The sequence below is a fragment of the Etheostoma cragini genome, chromosome 10, assembly GCF_013103735.1.
Source record: "Etheostoma cragini isolate CJK2018 chromosome 10, CSU_Ecrag_1.0, whole genome shotgun sequence".
NCBI lineage: Eukaryota > Metazoa > Chordata > Actinopteri > Perciformes > Percidae > Etheostoma > Etheostoma cragini.
In genome coordinates, this window is record NC_048416.1 from 18,561,792 (window position 1) to 18,578,932 (window position 17,141).

At 39.2% G+C, this 17,141-nt stretch overlaps 3 protein-coding genes across 5 annotated transcripts in view; 1 reads left to right on the forward strand and 2 right to left on the reverse strand.

The window, feature by feature from the left end:
• lnx2b (ligand of numb-protein X 2b) overlaps positions 1-3,677 on the forward strand; it is a 19,825-nt gene extending 16,148 nt beyond the window's left edge. For all 3 annotated transcript variants that reach the window (XM_034882714.1, XM_034882716.1, XM_034882715.1), the window contains 4 exons: positions 233-407; positions 1,580-1,823; positions 1,912-2,070; positions 2,169-3,677. In XM_034882714.1, the coding sequence (XP_034738605.1) occupies positions 233-407; positions 1,580-1,823; positions 1,912-2,070; positions 2,169-2,304 (714 nt within the window). In that variant the 3' untranslated portion in view covers positions 2,305-3,677. The remainder of the gene's footprint in view (positions 1-232; positions 408-1,579; positions 1,824-1,911; positions 2,071-2,168) is intronic.
• Positions 3,678-5,473: 1,796 nt separating this feature from the next.
• Positions 5,474-11,672, reverse strand: chic1 (cysteine-rich hydrophobic domain 1). Its single transcript, XM_034884042.1, has 6 exons — positions 11,485-11,672; positions 9,601-9,655; positions 8,429-8,584; positions 8,004-8,060; positions 7,479-7,538; positions 5,474-6,940 (listed from the first exon to the last, which is right to left on the reverse strand). Exons 1-6 carry the CDS (start codon positions 11,628-11,630, stop codon positions 6,890-6,892), a joined length of 525 nt encoding a protein of 174 aa, XP_034739933.1. The 5' UTR covers positions 11,631-11,672; the 3' UTR covers positions 5,474-6,889.
• Positions 11,673-12,793: 1,121 nt separating this feature from the next.
• cdx4 (caudal type homeobox 4) lies at positions 12,794-16,550 on the reverse strand. The gene is made up of 3 exons (XM_034883919.1): positions 15,887-16,550; positions 14,355-14,500; positions 12,794-13,507 (listed from the first exon to the last, which is right to left on the reverse strand). Exons 1-3 carry the CDS (start codon positions 16,320-16,322, stop codon positions 13,244-13,246), a joined length of 846 nt encoding a protein of 281 aa, XP_034739810.1. The 5' UTR covers positions 16,323-16,550; the 3' UTR covers positions 12,794-13,243.
• Positions 16,551-17,141: the final 591 nt, after the last annotated feature.

The window sequence follows — 17,141 nt, forward strand, 5'->3', positions numbered from 1 at the left end:
GTGTGTGTGTGTGTGTGTGTGTGTGTGTGTGTGTGTGTGTGTGTGTGTGTGTGTGTGTGTGTGTGTGTGTGGGTGAGACAAAATGAGGTAAAACAAAAATTGTTCTGGAGAATTTGTGAAACATGGCATCCTAAACAAGGCCAGCATATTTAAAAATCCATACGGTGTGTGTTGATTAATATTGATGACTTGTTGCTTGGTATTAATTGGTATTAACTCACCGTTCATAAAGGATCCTCCAGGTGGGTTTTCCAGCCAGGAGAAGACTGTGAGCCTGAAGAAGGAGCCTCGGCTGTCCCTGGGCATCACTATTGCCGGGGGGCGGGACATTCGCAGCCGTCTGCCCGTTTACATCACGAGTGTGCAGCCTGTCGGCTGTCTTCACCGAGATGGCACCATCAAAAGAGGTACAAAGCAGCATTGGGTGGTGTGTGTTATTGATTGGAACTTGTATTTGAAGCTTTGGGCTTTGCAATCCCCAAATCCTCACATTTTACTAGCTGGAACCAGAGAATATTCAGAATTTTTGCTTGAACATTTTTGAAAATGATGATTTCATTATCAAAACAATTGCTGATGAGTCTGTCGATCAACTAACCATTTCATCAACTAGTCTTTGCTAACTAACCATTGATAAATTTAAATGCACAGAAAGGAGTTGTGAGTGTATCAAGAGGGTGTTGGTCTGTGCAGAGTTACCATTTATCTCCAAATTGTCTTTTTTTTTTTTTTTTTCTATTTTCGTTATTTCCACTCTTTATTTTAACCCCAACCGGCCCGTCAGACACTGCCTACCAAGAGCCTGGGTCTGACCGAGGTTTCTGCCTAAAAGGAAGTTTTTCCTCGCCACTGTCGCACTGTTGCTTGCTCTGGAGGAGACTACTAGAACTGTTGGGTCCTTGTAAATTCTGGAGTGTGGTCTATCTGTAAAGTGTCTTGAGATAACTCTTGTTATGAATTGATACTATAAATAAAATTGAATTCAATTCGATTCAGTCAAGAGTAGGTTAGTTATTCTGTGGGAACATTTTGAATAAATAGACTGAAGTCAGCATCAGCAAGAACCTTTTTATGGGAACCCATTTCCAGTTCTGTTTGCAAATCCATTACAAAGTGACAATTAGCTAAAAGGGAAAAGGGCAATTCTCTTTTCACTTGCTTCTGTTCAGCGACACAATGTGGACACTTAAACAGAGGATGTAACCTAAAATAGAAGCTTCACACTGACTTTAGGAGAGGTGTGGCCTCCTTAAAGTACATCCACATTAAGATGTTTAAATTTGTAAATGCATCCCTTTCTCTCTGTTTCAGCCCTCTTTCCACACTAAATGCTAAACAGTGTTTTTCTCCTCACAAAATAATTTCTCCCAATTGTTTTTACACAATTTTGATGGCTTCATTTAGACATTGTCTGTTGTTATCCAGTCTTATCCATGTGGTTAAATTGACAGAACATTGAGTACACCGTTAATTATAAGAAATTCAATTCAAAACTACTCCTCCCTGTTGAACACAGAGATCTTCTTAAATAACCAGAGAATTTCTGTCTCTGTTTACAACCTCATCTCTGTCTCCTCAGGCGATATTCTGCTGAGCATCAACGGTGTGGATCTAACCCAGCTGACCTACAATGAGGCCGTTTCTGTGCTAAAGGCTCAGACCGCTCAGTCCCAGGTGACCCTCCGTGTCATCCAGACCCTCTCCGAGGACTCAGAGGAGGACACAGAGGCTGCCAACAAGGACGAACTGGACACTGTGGATGACCCACGAGACGACGCCCTCAACTGGACACCGTTGTGGACTCGCTGGCTGGGACTACCCAGGTAGAGCCTGCATTCTGGTTGTCCACTTGTGTATTCTGTTCATTTTGATGTAAACGAGTTAATGCTGACTCTGCCCTCGTCCTTTCAGTCCCATGCACTGGTGCCGGGACATTGTCCTGCAGAAGACCAACAACGAGAGCTGGGGCTTTAGTATCGTCGGTGGCTACGAGGAGAGCCACGGCCAGCAGCCTTTCTTCATCAAAACCATTGTGCCTGGTACACCTGCTCACTTTGATGGACGCCTCAAGTAAGTTGAGCCCAGTTTGACACCAACATGTCGGAATGAGCTCCTGCATCCTTTCATCACTCTTACTCTCCACGTTAATGGTCTGTGGTTCCCTCCAGGTGCGGTGATGAGATTGTGGCGGTGAACGGAGCCACAACAGTGGGAATGAACAACTCCTCTCTCATCCCCATGCTCAAGCTGCAGAAGAATAAAGTGACTTTGACTGTGGTGTCATGGCCAGGGAGTCTTGTGTAGCAAAACACGCCTTCCCCATTCACTCTCTTTTCTTTCTATTACCCACTTTAATTGCTTATAGCACACACAGATCCTCGCCCTGTTCAGCTGCATTCTTGACTGGGCCACTCACTGTCCCTTCCGTAGGCAACTCATAGTTATATTTGCATTGTTGTTCAGTGTTTTGATCAGTTATGTAATACAGAACGTACGTGATTAAGAACCATCCTATGTACGTTTGTTTCAGTGTCCTCTTACTCAAATGGCAGATGATTGCACAAAATGGGTTTAAGCAGGGTGCAAGAATGATGACAATCGGTGACAATCAAATATATCCTAAGGACACTGGAAGGATGGTTTTGCTTTTTGGAATACAATTTTCTAACATGAATTCTTTTGCTTTCCTGTTAAATAATGTTATCTTTTGTGTGATTCACATAAACAGCATCCAAAGATGAAATGTCGTTCTTACGATATGTGTAGACAGTTGTGATGGCTACATATAATAAGATGGAAGCTGTCTGTAAAGACTCACGCCGAAGACAGAAACATCATCCTGTCCTGGAGCTTTCATACCATGTGTCATTTGATCTACTTTTTTTACTTTACACTTCCAAGACGTGCAACAGAAGCAGGAAGCCGTGATGGGAATTCAAGTAAATTGAGACAAAGTGACGTTAAGGATAACATCCACAGCAACTGCAGTGACCAAAACCACCTTTGGTTTTAACAGGGAGGTTGGTAAATAGACCTACAGTCCCTTTTGTTACCTGCACATACCGTTTAATCAGAATTGCATTGGTAGGGAACGGCTTGGGTTGAAGTTTATTTCCCGAGGTAGCTGTTGATATTACAAATGCTGCAATAGGAAATACACTTTCATATTGTTTTAAACAGTGAGCTGGTCTATAGAAGCAACTGATTCTGTGATGAATGTTTGGTCTTAATCAAACATGTTAGACCATAAATTAGAAATTCAGCAGACTTGTCCATTGAGCAGTTCTCTATATTTATTATAAAATGATATAATACTGAATGACTTTGATAAGCAGGTGCCTTGTAGAAATTGAAGGACAGACAGGAATGTATACTTGACTTAAATTTTCACTGTACAAAAATGTATTTTCCCCTCACTATTTCCTCTCAATATATTATATTATAGGAGTTTTAAAGGAGAACGGCCTTGTTCAGATTTGTGTTACCACGTTCTTTTTGTGTCAACACATTCCCAGTGGCCTTTCTTGTGTCTTAATTGAGACCAGACTTATAATATAGAATTATTATGAATATTGTTTTGAGTCAGAGTGGCTTTGACATACAGTATATACAGTAGGTAATGTGTGTATTAACCCGTCCACTGTTTCATTATGTTCAATAAAATCTTAACAAATCAAGCTGTTCTTCTGTGAATCAAGGCTTCTAACTGCACTGTGGGGGGTGTCACATTAAGCGCTATGAAGGCAGAGCGGTGCCAACAAGATCCCGGAGAAAAGTTCCTCAGTGTAGCAAAGAGCAATGGACATAATTTGAGGTAAAATAAAAAATATTACAGAGTCACTATTTGTCTGGGCTAAAAGCAGCTCATATAGTGTCAGGAAAATGGTAAAGAATCACTGCAACTCACATGTCAGTGGCAATGTAAATTTTACTGGGCTTCACAAGCTGCTACTGGTTACAATCTCATGACGACCAGGGAGTTCAGAGGGGGTTTGTTGTTGTGCCACTTTTATCAATAAAATATCTATTTTTTTTCAATACCATTTAGCCCAGTCAGTAATGTCCAATGAACTGTACGGTCTGTTCATGGCTCAGTCTGACCCCTAGTGGATGGAAACTGAAAAGAATACAGAAGTCAGCCAGATTTCTTACTTTTTTTTTGGATTCTGAAACACTTACTAAAGGATTTTCTTTCAGTATGAAACTTAAACTTATCATCAGTCAGGATATCTCCATGCAAAAGTAAAATTGATCAAATTTTTGTTTTTATTAATTCTGCATACCGTTTGGGTACAAAGAATCTGGATTACATAAAATGTTGGTGGTTCAGATTGCTATTGCAGTTCGTTTGTTAATATTCTGAATGTGCAACACATTACATAGTTACAGTACACCCTCTCTTGCTCCATTACACACACACCCAGACACATTTGTGTTTGAACATGTAGATACACGAGGCAGCAAGACCAGTACAACTTGCCGCTAATGCAAAAGGTACATACAGTATGTAACTCACGCAGATACTCAACTCTCATTTGGTGGTAGAAGAAGTACTCAGATCCTTTACCTAAGTAAAAGTATCATTACCACAATGTGCAAATCCTTTGTTTCAAGTAAAAGTCCTGCTTTCAACATTCTGCTTAAGCAAAAGTACATAAGTATTACCAGAAAAATGAACTTAAAATACCCAAAGCAAAAGTACTCTTCTTGTTGCAGGATAGATTACAACTTTATCGTTCTATTGGTGACCTTACATAAATCGTAACTATTAACTTTAGGAAAATGCAGTGGAGTAGAAAGTACAATATTTCCCTCTTAAATGTAGTGGACTACAATTATAAAGCACCATATATTTAAAATACTTGTGTTCAAGTGGAACCAAGTAACTTCACACATTCTTAACAATCATTTTGGATGTAGGTGCTGTGTTTATGTTGAAATCCTAAATTTATTAAAATAAACTGTTAAGCTAACATGTATTATATATTCAGTGTATTACACTACCATTACAAATTATATAAGAAATTAATTAAAACTAGTAGTGGTAACTTTAAACTATTGAAGTACTTGTGCAGTAAATGGTCACTGAAAACTAAACAGGGAAAGACTATGTGAAAACAAGAAAACAAAGGGCCATAAAACCAACCAGACTAAGTGAAGCCCACCACTTCAGTATTTGGGGGTTGTGATGTGATAAAGTAAAGACCTGGTCCAGTATTCTCTGACCACTGATCCAAAACATTAGAAAGTAGCAGCATGTTATGGTAACAGCATTCCTGAGTTTAACAAATGTGTCGACTAATTGCGGACTGTCATGTTAAAGTTAACGATTCAACACCTTGTTAAACATGACAAATAGCCACATTTCCGTAGTGGGCTTTGGTCGATAATTATCTGGTTTTACTAAGATGACACATTTATTGAGTGTGACAATAAAAAATGGAATGATTTCAAATGAAAAAGGAAGCAAATGAAATTCAAAAATCAATTTATTTCCTCTCACCGAAGGGATTGGGTTCACCATGACAAACATTTACAGGAATTGTAACAGGGACAATACAGGGAGCAGGATTTAAAATCTCCTTTGTACAAGAGAACAGATTTCACAGTCTTCTCTGTGTGTTCACCAACTATTCCAGAGGCACTCCAATACAACACAATGCAGCAATCTCTTCGCTAAGATTCAGGAAAATAATTCTAACACTGGACCGAATGACTGAAACAAAAGAACCATCTGCTCGATACGCCATGTCCTGTAGACGTATGTACTTCCTAACACATCGGAAGGAGTAAACACAGCACAGGGAAAAGTACAAATCATAAAAATAAATAATGCAAAGTTGGGATAAATTTCTTATTTAAAAAAAAAAAAAAGATGAGTGAAAGAGACTGGTTTAAATCCTAATCTTCCAGCTGCACATTAGAGATGCAACCATCTCCAGTTTTAATGGATGAACACTCTTTAAATGTCATATTTATTGGCAAGGATCACATGGTAACATGCACTGTTGTGGATGAATCTTCAGGATGCATTGTCAGAAATCCTGACTTTCTACTGGGCTCAAGTGCAATAATCAGTCCTAACTCTGGCATCATGTACATTTTAACTATATGGCTTACAAGGTAAACAGGTCCATATAAACTAGAAAGGTACATAGACATCTTTCATCATTTAAAACTATGGTACAGCAATATATATATATTGGCAAAAAACTAAAGAGCTAAGTAACTATGTAAACAACAGTATACCACTGTACAGCTTATTCTAAAACGTGGTACTTACAGGTCAAGGTATTACTAGCTAGTTCCCATATACAGAGGGTCAAATGTAAAGAGTTAACACAGGGTGATGGCGTACACTGTACGTTAGGCAATTTCAACCATCCCATCTACTTGCAAAGAACTGGATTCTTAGAGAGGAAACCCAACAAACAGCACTTGAATCTACAGACTTGTTGACTTACCCAGTGCCTTCCCACTTCTCTTACACGTAGTTATAAAAAGAACAACCTACATAAGGCAAGGATAGTTAAGGAAGGTAGAGGCATCACATTCTTTGCAAGGGATATCTGATACAATAGATGGGATACAGGTTGAAGGTTCTTTGGGGTTAATGCACTTTATGAGGATTTTCACTTGTTTGTCACAAAAAACACATCCGAGTGCAACAAAGGGGACATGTCTAGTTCTGTCAGGAAGAAATATGTGCAAAATCTGCTCTAAAGCAAAGTGACAGTGTTGCAAATTCTAAAGAACAAGGTACAGGGAGATGTACAGGGTCATCACGAGAGACATTGGTGCAGACCCTTATTCCGACATACTGTATATACAAGGCACTAAGGATAAGATTCAAGGGCCACGCATCCAGTCTTTTACAGTAACAGCCTCCTCAGTCCGGTCGGAATATAGGATATTTGGGTAAGAATTCTATAAGAATTACCTATAGAGAGAAAAATACAAAACAAATCATTATTTAGGACAAATGCAAGATGTTTAAACATAATGGTTATGTTGTAATTCATGGGTCCTGTCAGTTCTTAGGACGTCTTCTCAAAATAACCATGTCATTTGGTATTAATTAAACAAAAAAGTGACAAATTCTGATAAACCTTTGACTCCTAAAAATGACATTTATATCTAATGGAATAAGGAAAGCCTAATTCAGATCGTATTACTGATACTGCCAATTAATCCACAACTATTTAAGTAATTCATTTTTTTAATAATTACTTATTTCTAGCTTTCCAAAAGTGAGCATTAGTTTCTTTTCTTTGTCACATATAATAGTCAACTAAATATCTATTGATGTGTTTTGGACTGACAAAAATATCTCATATTTTATTATTTTATAACATGAATGATCGATTAATCAGGGAAGTAGTCTGCTGATTGATTGCTAATGGCAATAATAAAAACTTTTATAAAGTTATGCAATAATCCTATAATTCATTGTTGTTTTGTTGTGACAGTCTACTTACATATTCCATCATATTACTGCTTTCACATTTTCTTTTACTGAGTTTCCAGTGCAGACCCAGCTGATGAGGAGAAGAAAAGACACAGACAATGAATGAACATCTCACACACACACAGACGCGCGCGCACACACAGACGCGCACGCACGCACACACGCAGGAAAATCTGTCTGAAATCTCGGCTCAGTGTCGGGGGAATTTGAGTACAGGGCTGTCTGGTCTCACCGGGTCAAACTGTGGCCAGACACCCTGAAGAGCTTCAGGGTGCCTTTGTACAGCTACTAGCTGTAATTTGTTGCTGCGAGACTAAACAAAATGAACACAGCCTTTTAGTGCTGACCTCAAAGTCTTCTCAGACCTTGTGCACCAGATCGGACTCAGCTTTGAGGGACGTGTCCGACGGGTTAGAGTTCACAAAGCAGATTAATGGTCATTATCCATCACGATGATACTCAATTTAGACTGCACATTGACACAGACAATTAAGCACTTTCACACAGGTGCTAATGTGCAATTTGTCTTTCTTACCTTGTGGTATAATCGGTTATTTTCCCACTCTAACAACTTATGAATAGACCGTCTTGTCTGTAGGAATAGAAAACAAATGTGTGTACATGAATGCAAGCAAATGTAACAGTTTCCCGGTAAACGGCCACAGTGTCAGGATTTATGGACCGAACTCCCAATTTACCAGCTAATAATTTCCACTTTGTTGCCATTTATTCTGAGAGGTAACACCACCTCAAAATTACCCACCCTTGAACAGGGCAGGAGAGGAGCTGTGCAGTGCAATGTGTCATTTCTACACAGAGCCACTAATTGAACATGAGTTGTTATTACCCTCTACACTTAGACCAATGTGGCTGAATTGCTACAACAGCCCCTGAGTAATCAGCGCTGATGTAAGGGAGAGTTAACTGTCCAACTCGTGTCACAGGAGGTCTGGAACTTACTCTCTTGTTGAGGCAGATAACAGGCCATAGACTGCAGCCTACTGTACAGCAACAGCACAGGCAGCCGCAAAGAAGCCACTTTACATTCACAGGCAAGTTCTTCTTCAAACAAGCATTCACCCTGCTGATGCTGGTTTTGAATTCCTCTGGCGCTACCTAAAAGAAAAAAAGAGAAAGAATTGATGTCCACATACCAAAACAAACAGCTCATAGAGGCTCTATACAGTGGGGGAAATTATTTAGAAAATTTAAACCATAACCAAAACACTAAGCAAAGGTGGGGGGGAGGCAAGTGTCTGTAGGTGGTACTGACTTGAAAGATTCCTAAATGCTCAAAAGATAACCTGTGCACAAGGATCAAAGAGCTTTAGAAACCAACAGGTAGATATTTGCAGATGTTGTCCAGAGATGAGATGAGATCTCTAAATACTATGCCTCTGACTTACTAACCAAGCTCTTGACTGTTCAAGGCAAGGAGGGACTCAAAGGAGAGATAAGCTCAGTGCCTGTGGCAGTGCCGGCCAAACAACTTGAATGGATGCTCATTCCTCGCAGAGTCTGTACGCCATAAAACAGGGGTCGTAATCTTTTATTACAGGATGCAAAGGTCTCTTTGCAAACAGCCAAAGACCTCAGAATAAAGCCCAGCAGGGCCTGATCTGCAACCTTCAATCATCATAATTGTGACCTCATCCATCACATGTCACCCTGGGTCACAATACTGAAGGTACTTTTTATTGCACCACACTTCCCTCGGCCTGCTCTTACCCCTGCAGCCTTTTTGTGTTTCTGCGTCCGACCCAGGAAGCTTTCCTTTCTTGTCTACGGCAGAGTCTTCATTTCATTATTTTATCACCAGGAGCTGGACCCTCAAAAGCACTGGGGTCCCTGCCAACTGATCCCCATAGACAGCTTACTCATTGACAGAGCTGGACAGCAGCACATTCAGGCTCTTTTCTATACACTGTGGTGCGTTACTTGAAATGCAGCTCCGTCAGATCAAAACCACTCTGTGAGGTTTGAATAGGCCAGCTTGGGGAAGTTGGGGCCGTTAAAGGCCTAAAAGAACAACTGAATCACTGTGGCTTTAATTGCTTAATTCTTCCCACATGTAATTGAACAGAAAGCAGCCTGCAAGAGTGAAGCGCAAGAAAACTGAAAAGCAACTGTACCTTTCCCGTGAGAACAGAGGGAAATTCTGTGTCAAATCTGTTGCTCAGTCCAAACCTGAAAAACACAAACCAAATATGAACATTTATATGGTGATAAAAATGTATCTAAGACAAAATACTAAATCTGCTATTACTATGAACATGATGAGAACAAAAAGAATCCAGAGCAGAAATGCGCTGTTTGATTACATAATGAGACATAACATGCTTATTTGCAAACTAGTAGTAGTACAGAACATTATGATTGTAAATTTTGACATTATACAAATCACACACACAACGACAAAAGGACGGCACAATAAAGACTTGTTCATATTGCAGTTCTTGGTGTAAAGAGAGTAGAGATGCAGGAGCCCCAGTGACTAGTTTCCAACAACAACAAGAAATACATTATCTTCAGTTAAATCACTTCAAGTCAAACATCTAAAAAATGTAATTACAAATTATAACTAGGATAATAAGTCTAAACTTTGAAGCTTTCCGTTAGCAGTTAGTGTTTTATTTAGGCTGTCTCCAGTGTCCAGTTCTCTCTGCAGATTCCAAGGGATTAAATCATTGGGCATATTATCCTCACATTTATATTATCAATTATCTAATTCACAGATGAAGACCATTTATCTGTGGTTGTAAAATTGCCATGTCCATGTAGAATAAAATAAGACTTGGGAGTGATATAGCAGTGTGCAAGTATATTGTCAGTCTGCTGGTAGACAATACTGTTGTTTCTTGTATTTAACTTTAGTAGCTGTTTGCATGGGTTTCATGTAGGGCTTCGATTTATGATTATTTTCCTTATTGATTAATCTGCAGTTTATTTTGAGGTTAATTGATTAATTGTTTGGCCAATAAAATGTTAGAAAATTGTAAAATAAGTGTCCATCCTTGTTCAAATTCCAAGGTGATATATTTAAATGTCTTGTTTTGTCAATCAAAAACCCAAAGATATTCAGTTTACTATGATATAAAACAGATATAGGCATTTCTGCCATTTGCGCATGTAAAATTACTTTCATAATTCATTGATTATTAAAGTTGGTGATTTTCTGTTGTTCGACAAATTGGACTAATTGTTGCAGCACTACTTCCCTGGAAAGGTCAAAGCTCAATAGTAACAAATATGAAAAGTAAAAGATATGATTTTGCTTTCAAATTGAAATCCTCATTATTTTTGTCTTATTAGAATCCAGATGCAAAGCTAGCTAAGAAAGGTTTCCAGATGAGACTCAGCATCTGCTGGTCAGGTTAATGTTGTGACGGTGAGGGACGATCTGACAATGAGGACTGTGATTAACTTTTTCAACTTTATTCTGGATAAAACTCACTGCACTGCTACATGACGTCACGGAGGAGAGTGACGTGTTGAAAGCTCTAGTTTTCACCATGAAGTCTTTCAGCCTCCATCAAATGTAGCTATGGAGCTGACATCCACATATAAACTACGATCAAACTTGCAGTAAAAAAAACGCTTTAGACAACAATTATACCGTGACATTGTGCTCACTTGGCAGATAACTTCATAATGTCTTGTGATGGTGTAAAGTTATGAGTCTGCTCTGTAAAAACGGCACAGCAACAGACTTTTTAGCTAACGACTTATCAAATGTAAACTTACCTACCAATTAATATCGGTTGTTAGTTTAGTTTACCACTTCAAGGTTGCCATTGGTACATAGAACTGTTAACGTTAGTTTATGTCGTAATAATGTTGGGTTTTGGTCGGGTTCCAACCAACGGTCCCCCCGGCACTACATAGAGTTATCTGGTAGTTGTTGTGTTTGGCGTTAGCTAGCAGGCTAGCATCCGCTAACAGGCTAAAGGATGAAGGCAGCAAAACAACAAAGCGACACCGGGAGAGACAGGAGCGACAAGCACGGCTCTGCTTACACTGTGATGTGCCCGGCCCCTCGCATCACCACGGGCTCCGGACAGTATCTGGGCAAGTGTTCCTCACTCACTACGTGCTCATCTTCTTCGTCTTCCAACTCATAAATGGTATCAAAGTCCGCCATGTTGGGTAGTAAGACGCTCATGACGTCTCCTACGGGGCTGCGCGCTGACGCACGAGAGCGGGCGCGCGGAGTCGGAAAATGTGAAAAGCAACCCTGCCCCTCTGTGTTCAGAGGTACCAGAGCTGAACATTGTCAACAAAACTAAAAAAAATGACATCAGTGTGAGATGAGGAGGGAGATAAATAAGTGTAATCGGTTAGACCCATGACATAGTGACTGTTTGTAATCATTTTTGAAATTATACATGGACCTAGGCCTACAGACTGTTATAAACGATCGCATAGCCCTAAATATCCCCGCGGTTTGCACGAGAGCATTTACTTCTTGACACATGGGAAAAAGTAAGAAAAAGTCATCCTCCTAAAATAGGGAGTCTAGCCAAATGACAATTAACATGTCACTTGAACTAATTACACATCCTGCCTAATTTCTAGCAACCTAAAACAGGCCTGTATGCCAGTTCTAGGCTGAAATTTTTACAACGTAGATCGTTATATGTAAGTTCCCTGACACTCAATGCAAAATGAACGTGCATGAATAGCTCAAAACAAAACCAAAGCTATTCTATTTAACAAGAGTTTTAAAACAGGACGAATTAACCGCCATACTTTCAAACTTGTTATCAATTTGTGGGCACTTGTACTTGTTGGTTTTAGTGAAGCAATTTCAGAGATAACTGACAAAAAAAAATCAGCCTTGCATGTAGGTTAACAAATGTGATAAAAAGTCAAGATCTCTCAGTCTATTCAGAAACTAAATCTACTAATTTTGTTAAAATTAAAAATAGATGCATTAAATTTACATGAAGTATGTCACAATGCCCATCGCTGCCTATAATCCTTGGTAAGCAGTATATTGTTACACCTCTCTGTAAAAACATTATAGATATTTAAAATCCTTGTAATACTAGTAATACACAATTAAAATAACCAAAACAATAAAAGCGACGTTGCTTACAGTAAGTGTACTTTGAGATTTTAATTTCTGTAAGGTTGAACCTGTTTTGTACCTGAATATTTAGCTTGCAGGTTGTATATCTGCTGGTGAATACGCTACCATACATGTATAAAAGGAATTAAAATAAAAAACTTCATGCAATGGTTATAACAACTTTGCAAAATTCCGAAATAAGAAAAAGGACAGGTGTACTGCAAAAAACAACATTTTATTTACATTTTGCCATCAAACGACCGTTCTACCCGTATCATTAACAGCCATTCCCTGCTTTAAAGCGGATTCAATTGTGCAGAAAAATGTGTGTAAATGATTTGTCAAGTCAAAGCCGTTTGAGTGGCACGAGCTACATACAATCCAGTTGAAAACTTCAATAAAATGTCCCTGAATTTTCATTTTATTCACATACACTTCAACACATACAAAAAAAACGATATTTATATCTTAACTCACAAACAATGTAAAGCTTTTAAGTTTAAAACACGTCAATTTTTTCGGTTTTTTTTTCCTCCCACGTTATTAGAACTATTCTATAAAAAGCAATATTTCAAGAGCCTCCAGCATTTGGTTTTCTATAAATCAATTCTTTATCCACAGCTTTGTGCTTCAGAACGAGAGTTCAGCTCCTCTGGCACCCTATCAAGTGTCCTGTCAGCGTGTCGGAGTGCTCGGTTATGGGTTTAGATGAGGGTGAACTGTTCTGATTCACACTTCACTTCACACGTCCCTTGCTGTATATTCCTGATAGATGGCAAAGTGTTCATTCCCTGAGGAGGGTACAGAGAGTTGTGGATTTCTGAGGGACTGAGAGAGCCCGGCACCGGCAGAGGGCTCACTGATCCCGGGTCACTGTGCACAGACCCCCCGCTGCCGTCAGACTGACCCAGCTTCTTCTTGATCATTTTCCTCTCTTTGGCTCTGCGGTTCTGAAACCAGATTTTCACCTGAAGAGGCAAAAAGGAAAAGGAACTATATTAATATGTTTGGGCGTGGGCCACCTTCCTTACTCTCCATGCCCTTCCATAACCCTCAATGAATAATACAAAAATAACCTAGAGCCTATATATTTAAACACTCCTGGATGGAAAATGAGAAAAATAATCACTAAAAATATTGAACATTAAATTCATATATAAGTCTGAGATAACTCGTTTAATCTCCCTTCCAACCCTTGTAATTTAAACGAAGTTAAATCAAAAGATATGCCTACAGGCAAATAAAATAAATATATCAATAAATAACCACAATAAACATTTAATATATTTCCCCGTATAATCTACATGCAATGCCTTATTAAATCAAGATCCAATTTCTATTTGAAGATAGATAGAAAAACAATAAATAACAATAAAATGTGTAGGCCTGAATACATTTACATTTACATAATTTGCCATTATTTTGGTTGTCATTTCAAAATGATAGAAATATTAAAAACCTGTATGTTTTGAAATATGAAATGATAAATCATATAGGCTAGTAAGTTTATTGCATTATCAAACATAGACTAATTAATGTATAAAACCTGCAAACCTGAACATCAGGGTGTAGTCTATCTTTACATTTAACCAGGGTAAATGTAGTCTGTCTCACGAAAATGCAGAATAACCAATATTTTGATGAGAATATTGACACGTTTTCTGGAGGCCTCATTTAGGAAGTTCCACGTCTGAAATCAAGCTTGCGTGATGTGCAATAATGCTTACACAGGTTTCACATATTCAAATGATGTATTGCATATTGTTGCTCTAATAATAGAGCAGGCAGAAGTATTTCATTCTGATACAGACATACCTGTCTTTCCGACAGACCGAGGTTGACAGCCAGTTCAGATTTCCTCCTGATGGTGATGTATCTGTTGAAATGGAACTCCTTCTCCAGCTCCAGCCTCTGATGGTCTGTGTAAACTACCCTGTATTTCTCCCTCGTTCTTGTTTTACCTGCGAAGGCAACACGAAACACAAAACCCAGCATTAAGATTGTGCTTTTTTTTGTTTTTAGCTGCCATGTGGTTGAACTGGAAAGTTTACACAGAGCAGGCTGCATGCCACAACCGGCCTATCTGCACATAGCATCTTTATTAGCTGTCTCTAAATCCACATCTCTTGGCTTTCTCTACAGATACGCAAATTGAGCTTTTTTCATCTTGTTTTGATGACAACTGTAGTACAGTGAATTTCAAACAGCCAGCAATCAGATCCTCCACGGACAAGTTAAAAAGACACATGACACGTCTGTAGCGACTGCAGAGTTAATGCACATTATTTGACAACATGGGGGTTAATTACAGTTGGATTTGTCGTACAATTTGATTGCATGTTCAATTCTAATGTAGGCTATGTTTGCTTGGAAATAAATGGCTAACGATGACAAATATTATCAAAATAAAAAAAGTAGTGATGGACACCCATAATCCTATAATAAACCAAATGCATTTAAAGAATGTAAGTTAGTGGAAACTATAAGGTCTGTCATAATCCACAGATTCAGACAGAAACGGAAGATGTGATTTGATACAGCATTTTACGCCATTGTGAAGGCCTACAGTTTGTGGCTACTACTCCAGTTTTGAGACACTGGCTGTGAAAAACGTCACCGGCAACATAACTCTTGGAGAGGAAGGGAGGTTGGTGCATATCAAAGTGAAGAGGTGTTGAAAGCAAAGGCCACCGCCTGTATATGACGGATAACACTCAAAACACCAAACAATGTGGCAGGGAAGTCGACCTCACATCTCCAGGAATAATGCCATTAACATCACAACTGGGCCTGGCGCCGATTCCTCACACTTTTTATTTCCACCACATGAGAGAAAACAGTAGACTGAGCTGTTGCCTTCAGTCCATTTTCCCATCACGATTGAAATACTTCATGGACACGTTTGTTTGACTGATTTTTTCCTGCTGAGTCTGATGCAATTTGTTGTTATTAATTTACAGAGACTTATTCAATTATAGGCTATCTATAAGCATTCAATTAACATTTAACACTGTTATTAGCCCAAAGTTATGCAACCCACATAAGCGAGTGTCAAAAGACAAACGTTTCCTTCTGTTCGTTCATTTCTTGTCGAGTTCTTGCACACCTTCTATTTTGACATTTTTTCAAATGTAAACATTTTGGCCTTTCGATTCTTTTGCTTTTAACTGATCTAATTCGATAGAACAAAATATTTAAAATGGCATGGAGCTGCCAGAGAAAAAAAAGGTGTGCGTAAAATCCCATTTTGGAACACACAAACTCTCGGTGCGGAAAAACCGAAAGGTTTTGCTACAAGACCAAGGTATAACATCTTTTTGGCACAATGTTAAAGATGAGGAACTCACCTGTGGAAGATGATTGCGCAGTTTTACTCATCCACTGGAATGAATTGCGCCTTTCCCTATCTGGAGAAAGTTGTGCAACATTAACGTTCTCCGGCGGCGGTTGTAACACCGCAGATCCTGGAGGATGCATATGACTGTACTCAGATGAGCAGTAAGGAACCTGTGCAGGAGAGGAGTTGTTCATTGGTGTAGGAATAGTATTAGGTGGTCCCAGACTATATGCACCCCAGTCTTCCCGTGGTGCGCCATAAGTGGGTCCCCAAGTCCCCGATGACTGTGCGTGCGTATCCATGTTTGGCACATGATGGTATCCAGTAAAGTCGGGGTACTGAGGTGTAGAAACAAAGTTCTGTGGAGGCAGATTTATGCTCGATCTTCTTACCGGCCCTTGGTGATACATGCCGCTTTCTTTATCCAGGATGTATCCCACATACATGATTTGTACAAGAAACTATTATATATGACAAAAACAGCAAAGGCGATGATGTGGCCTATTTCAAGGCGACATTGCTGCCCTAAAACTGAAATCCTCGGCTGTTTATGTAGTCCAAATGGGTTCCCAGTGTGAAATGCGAAGTAGTTCCAGTCTGTCTCCAGTCTCACATGATGTGTTTCTGTTGACAAGATGGTAAATGTATACTAAGGCCTACTTGACGTCAGCCTACTCCTCAACTCTTGGAGATTTGCATTCAAATGAGAGTGATCGGTGCTGCCGGCCCAGCTGTCCCCTTGCTCTTCTCCTACAGCGCGTCATCATCTGACAGTGGGCCTATCCTGAGCAGGAGATCTCCACTTCATGAATACATTAACACCATGACCTATCAGGTGCACATGCTACTTGAACCTACATTAAACTGAGGCAAAACGTCCACAAACGCACCAAGCTAAAAAGGCCTATATTATATATATATATACATATATTATGCCTAATTTCCCGTATATATATTATATTGTATTGGACTTGTTAAAAAGCATTCACTTTCTAGAGACAAATAATTGCATCAGAGCCTACCACATTATAACAGAATAGAGACAGCCACTTATTTTGCACATTAGTCATAGAGTTTTATCTTTCCAAAAGTAAATCCAGATCATCCATGTTTAAATGCAACCTGCTGTTATGGGAATACAACAGTTTCCAACCACGCTTCATGCCTAAATCCCGTTTTATTTATTAAGAGATTGAGTTGCAAACGAGGTGCGAAGTATGAGAGCCTTTCTCTTGAAGCAAGCCGGACCTTTCGTATTCCGTGTT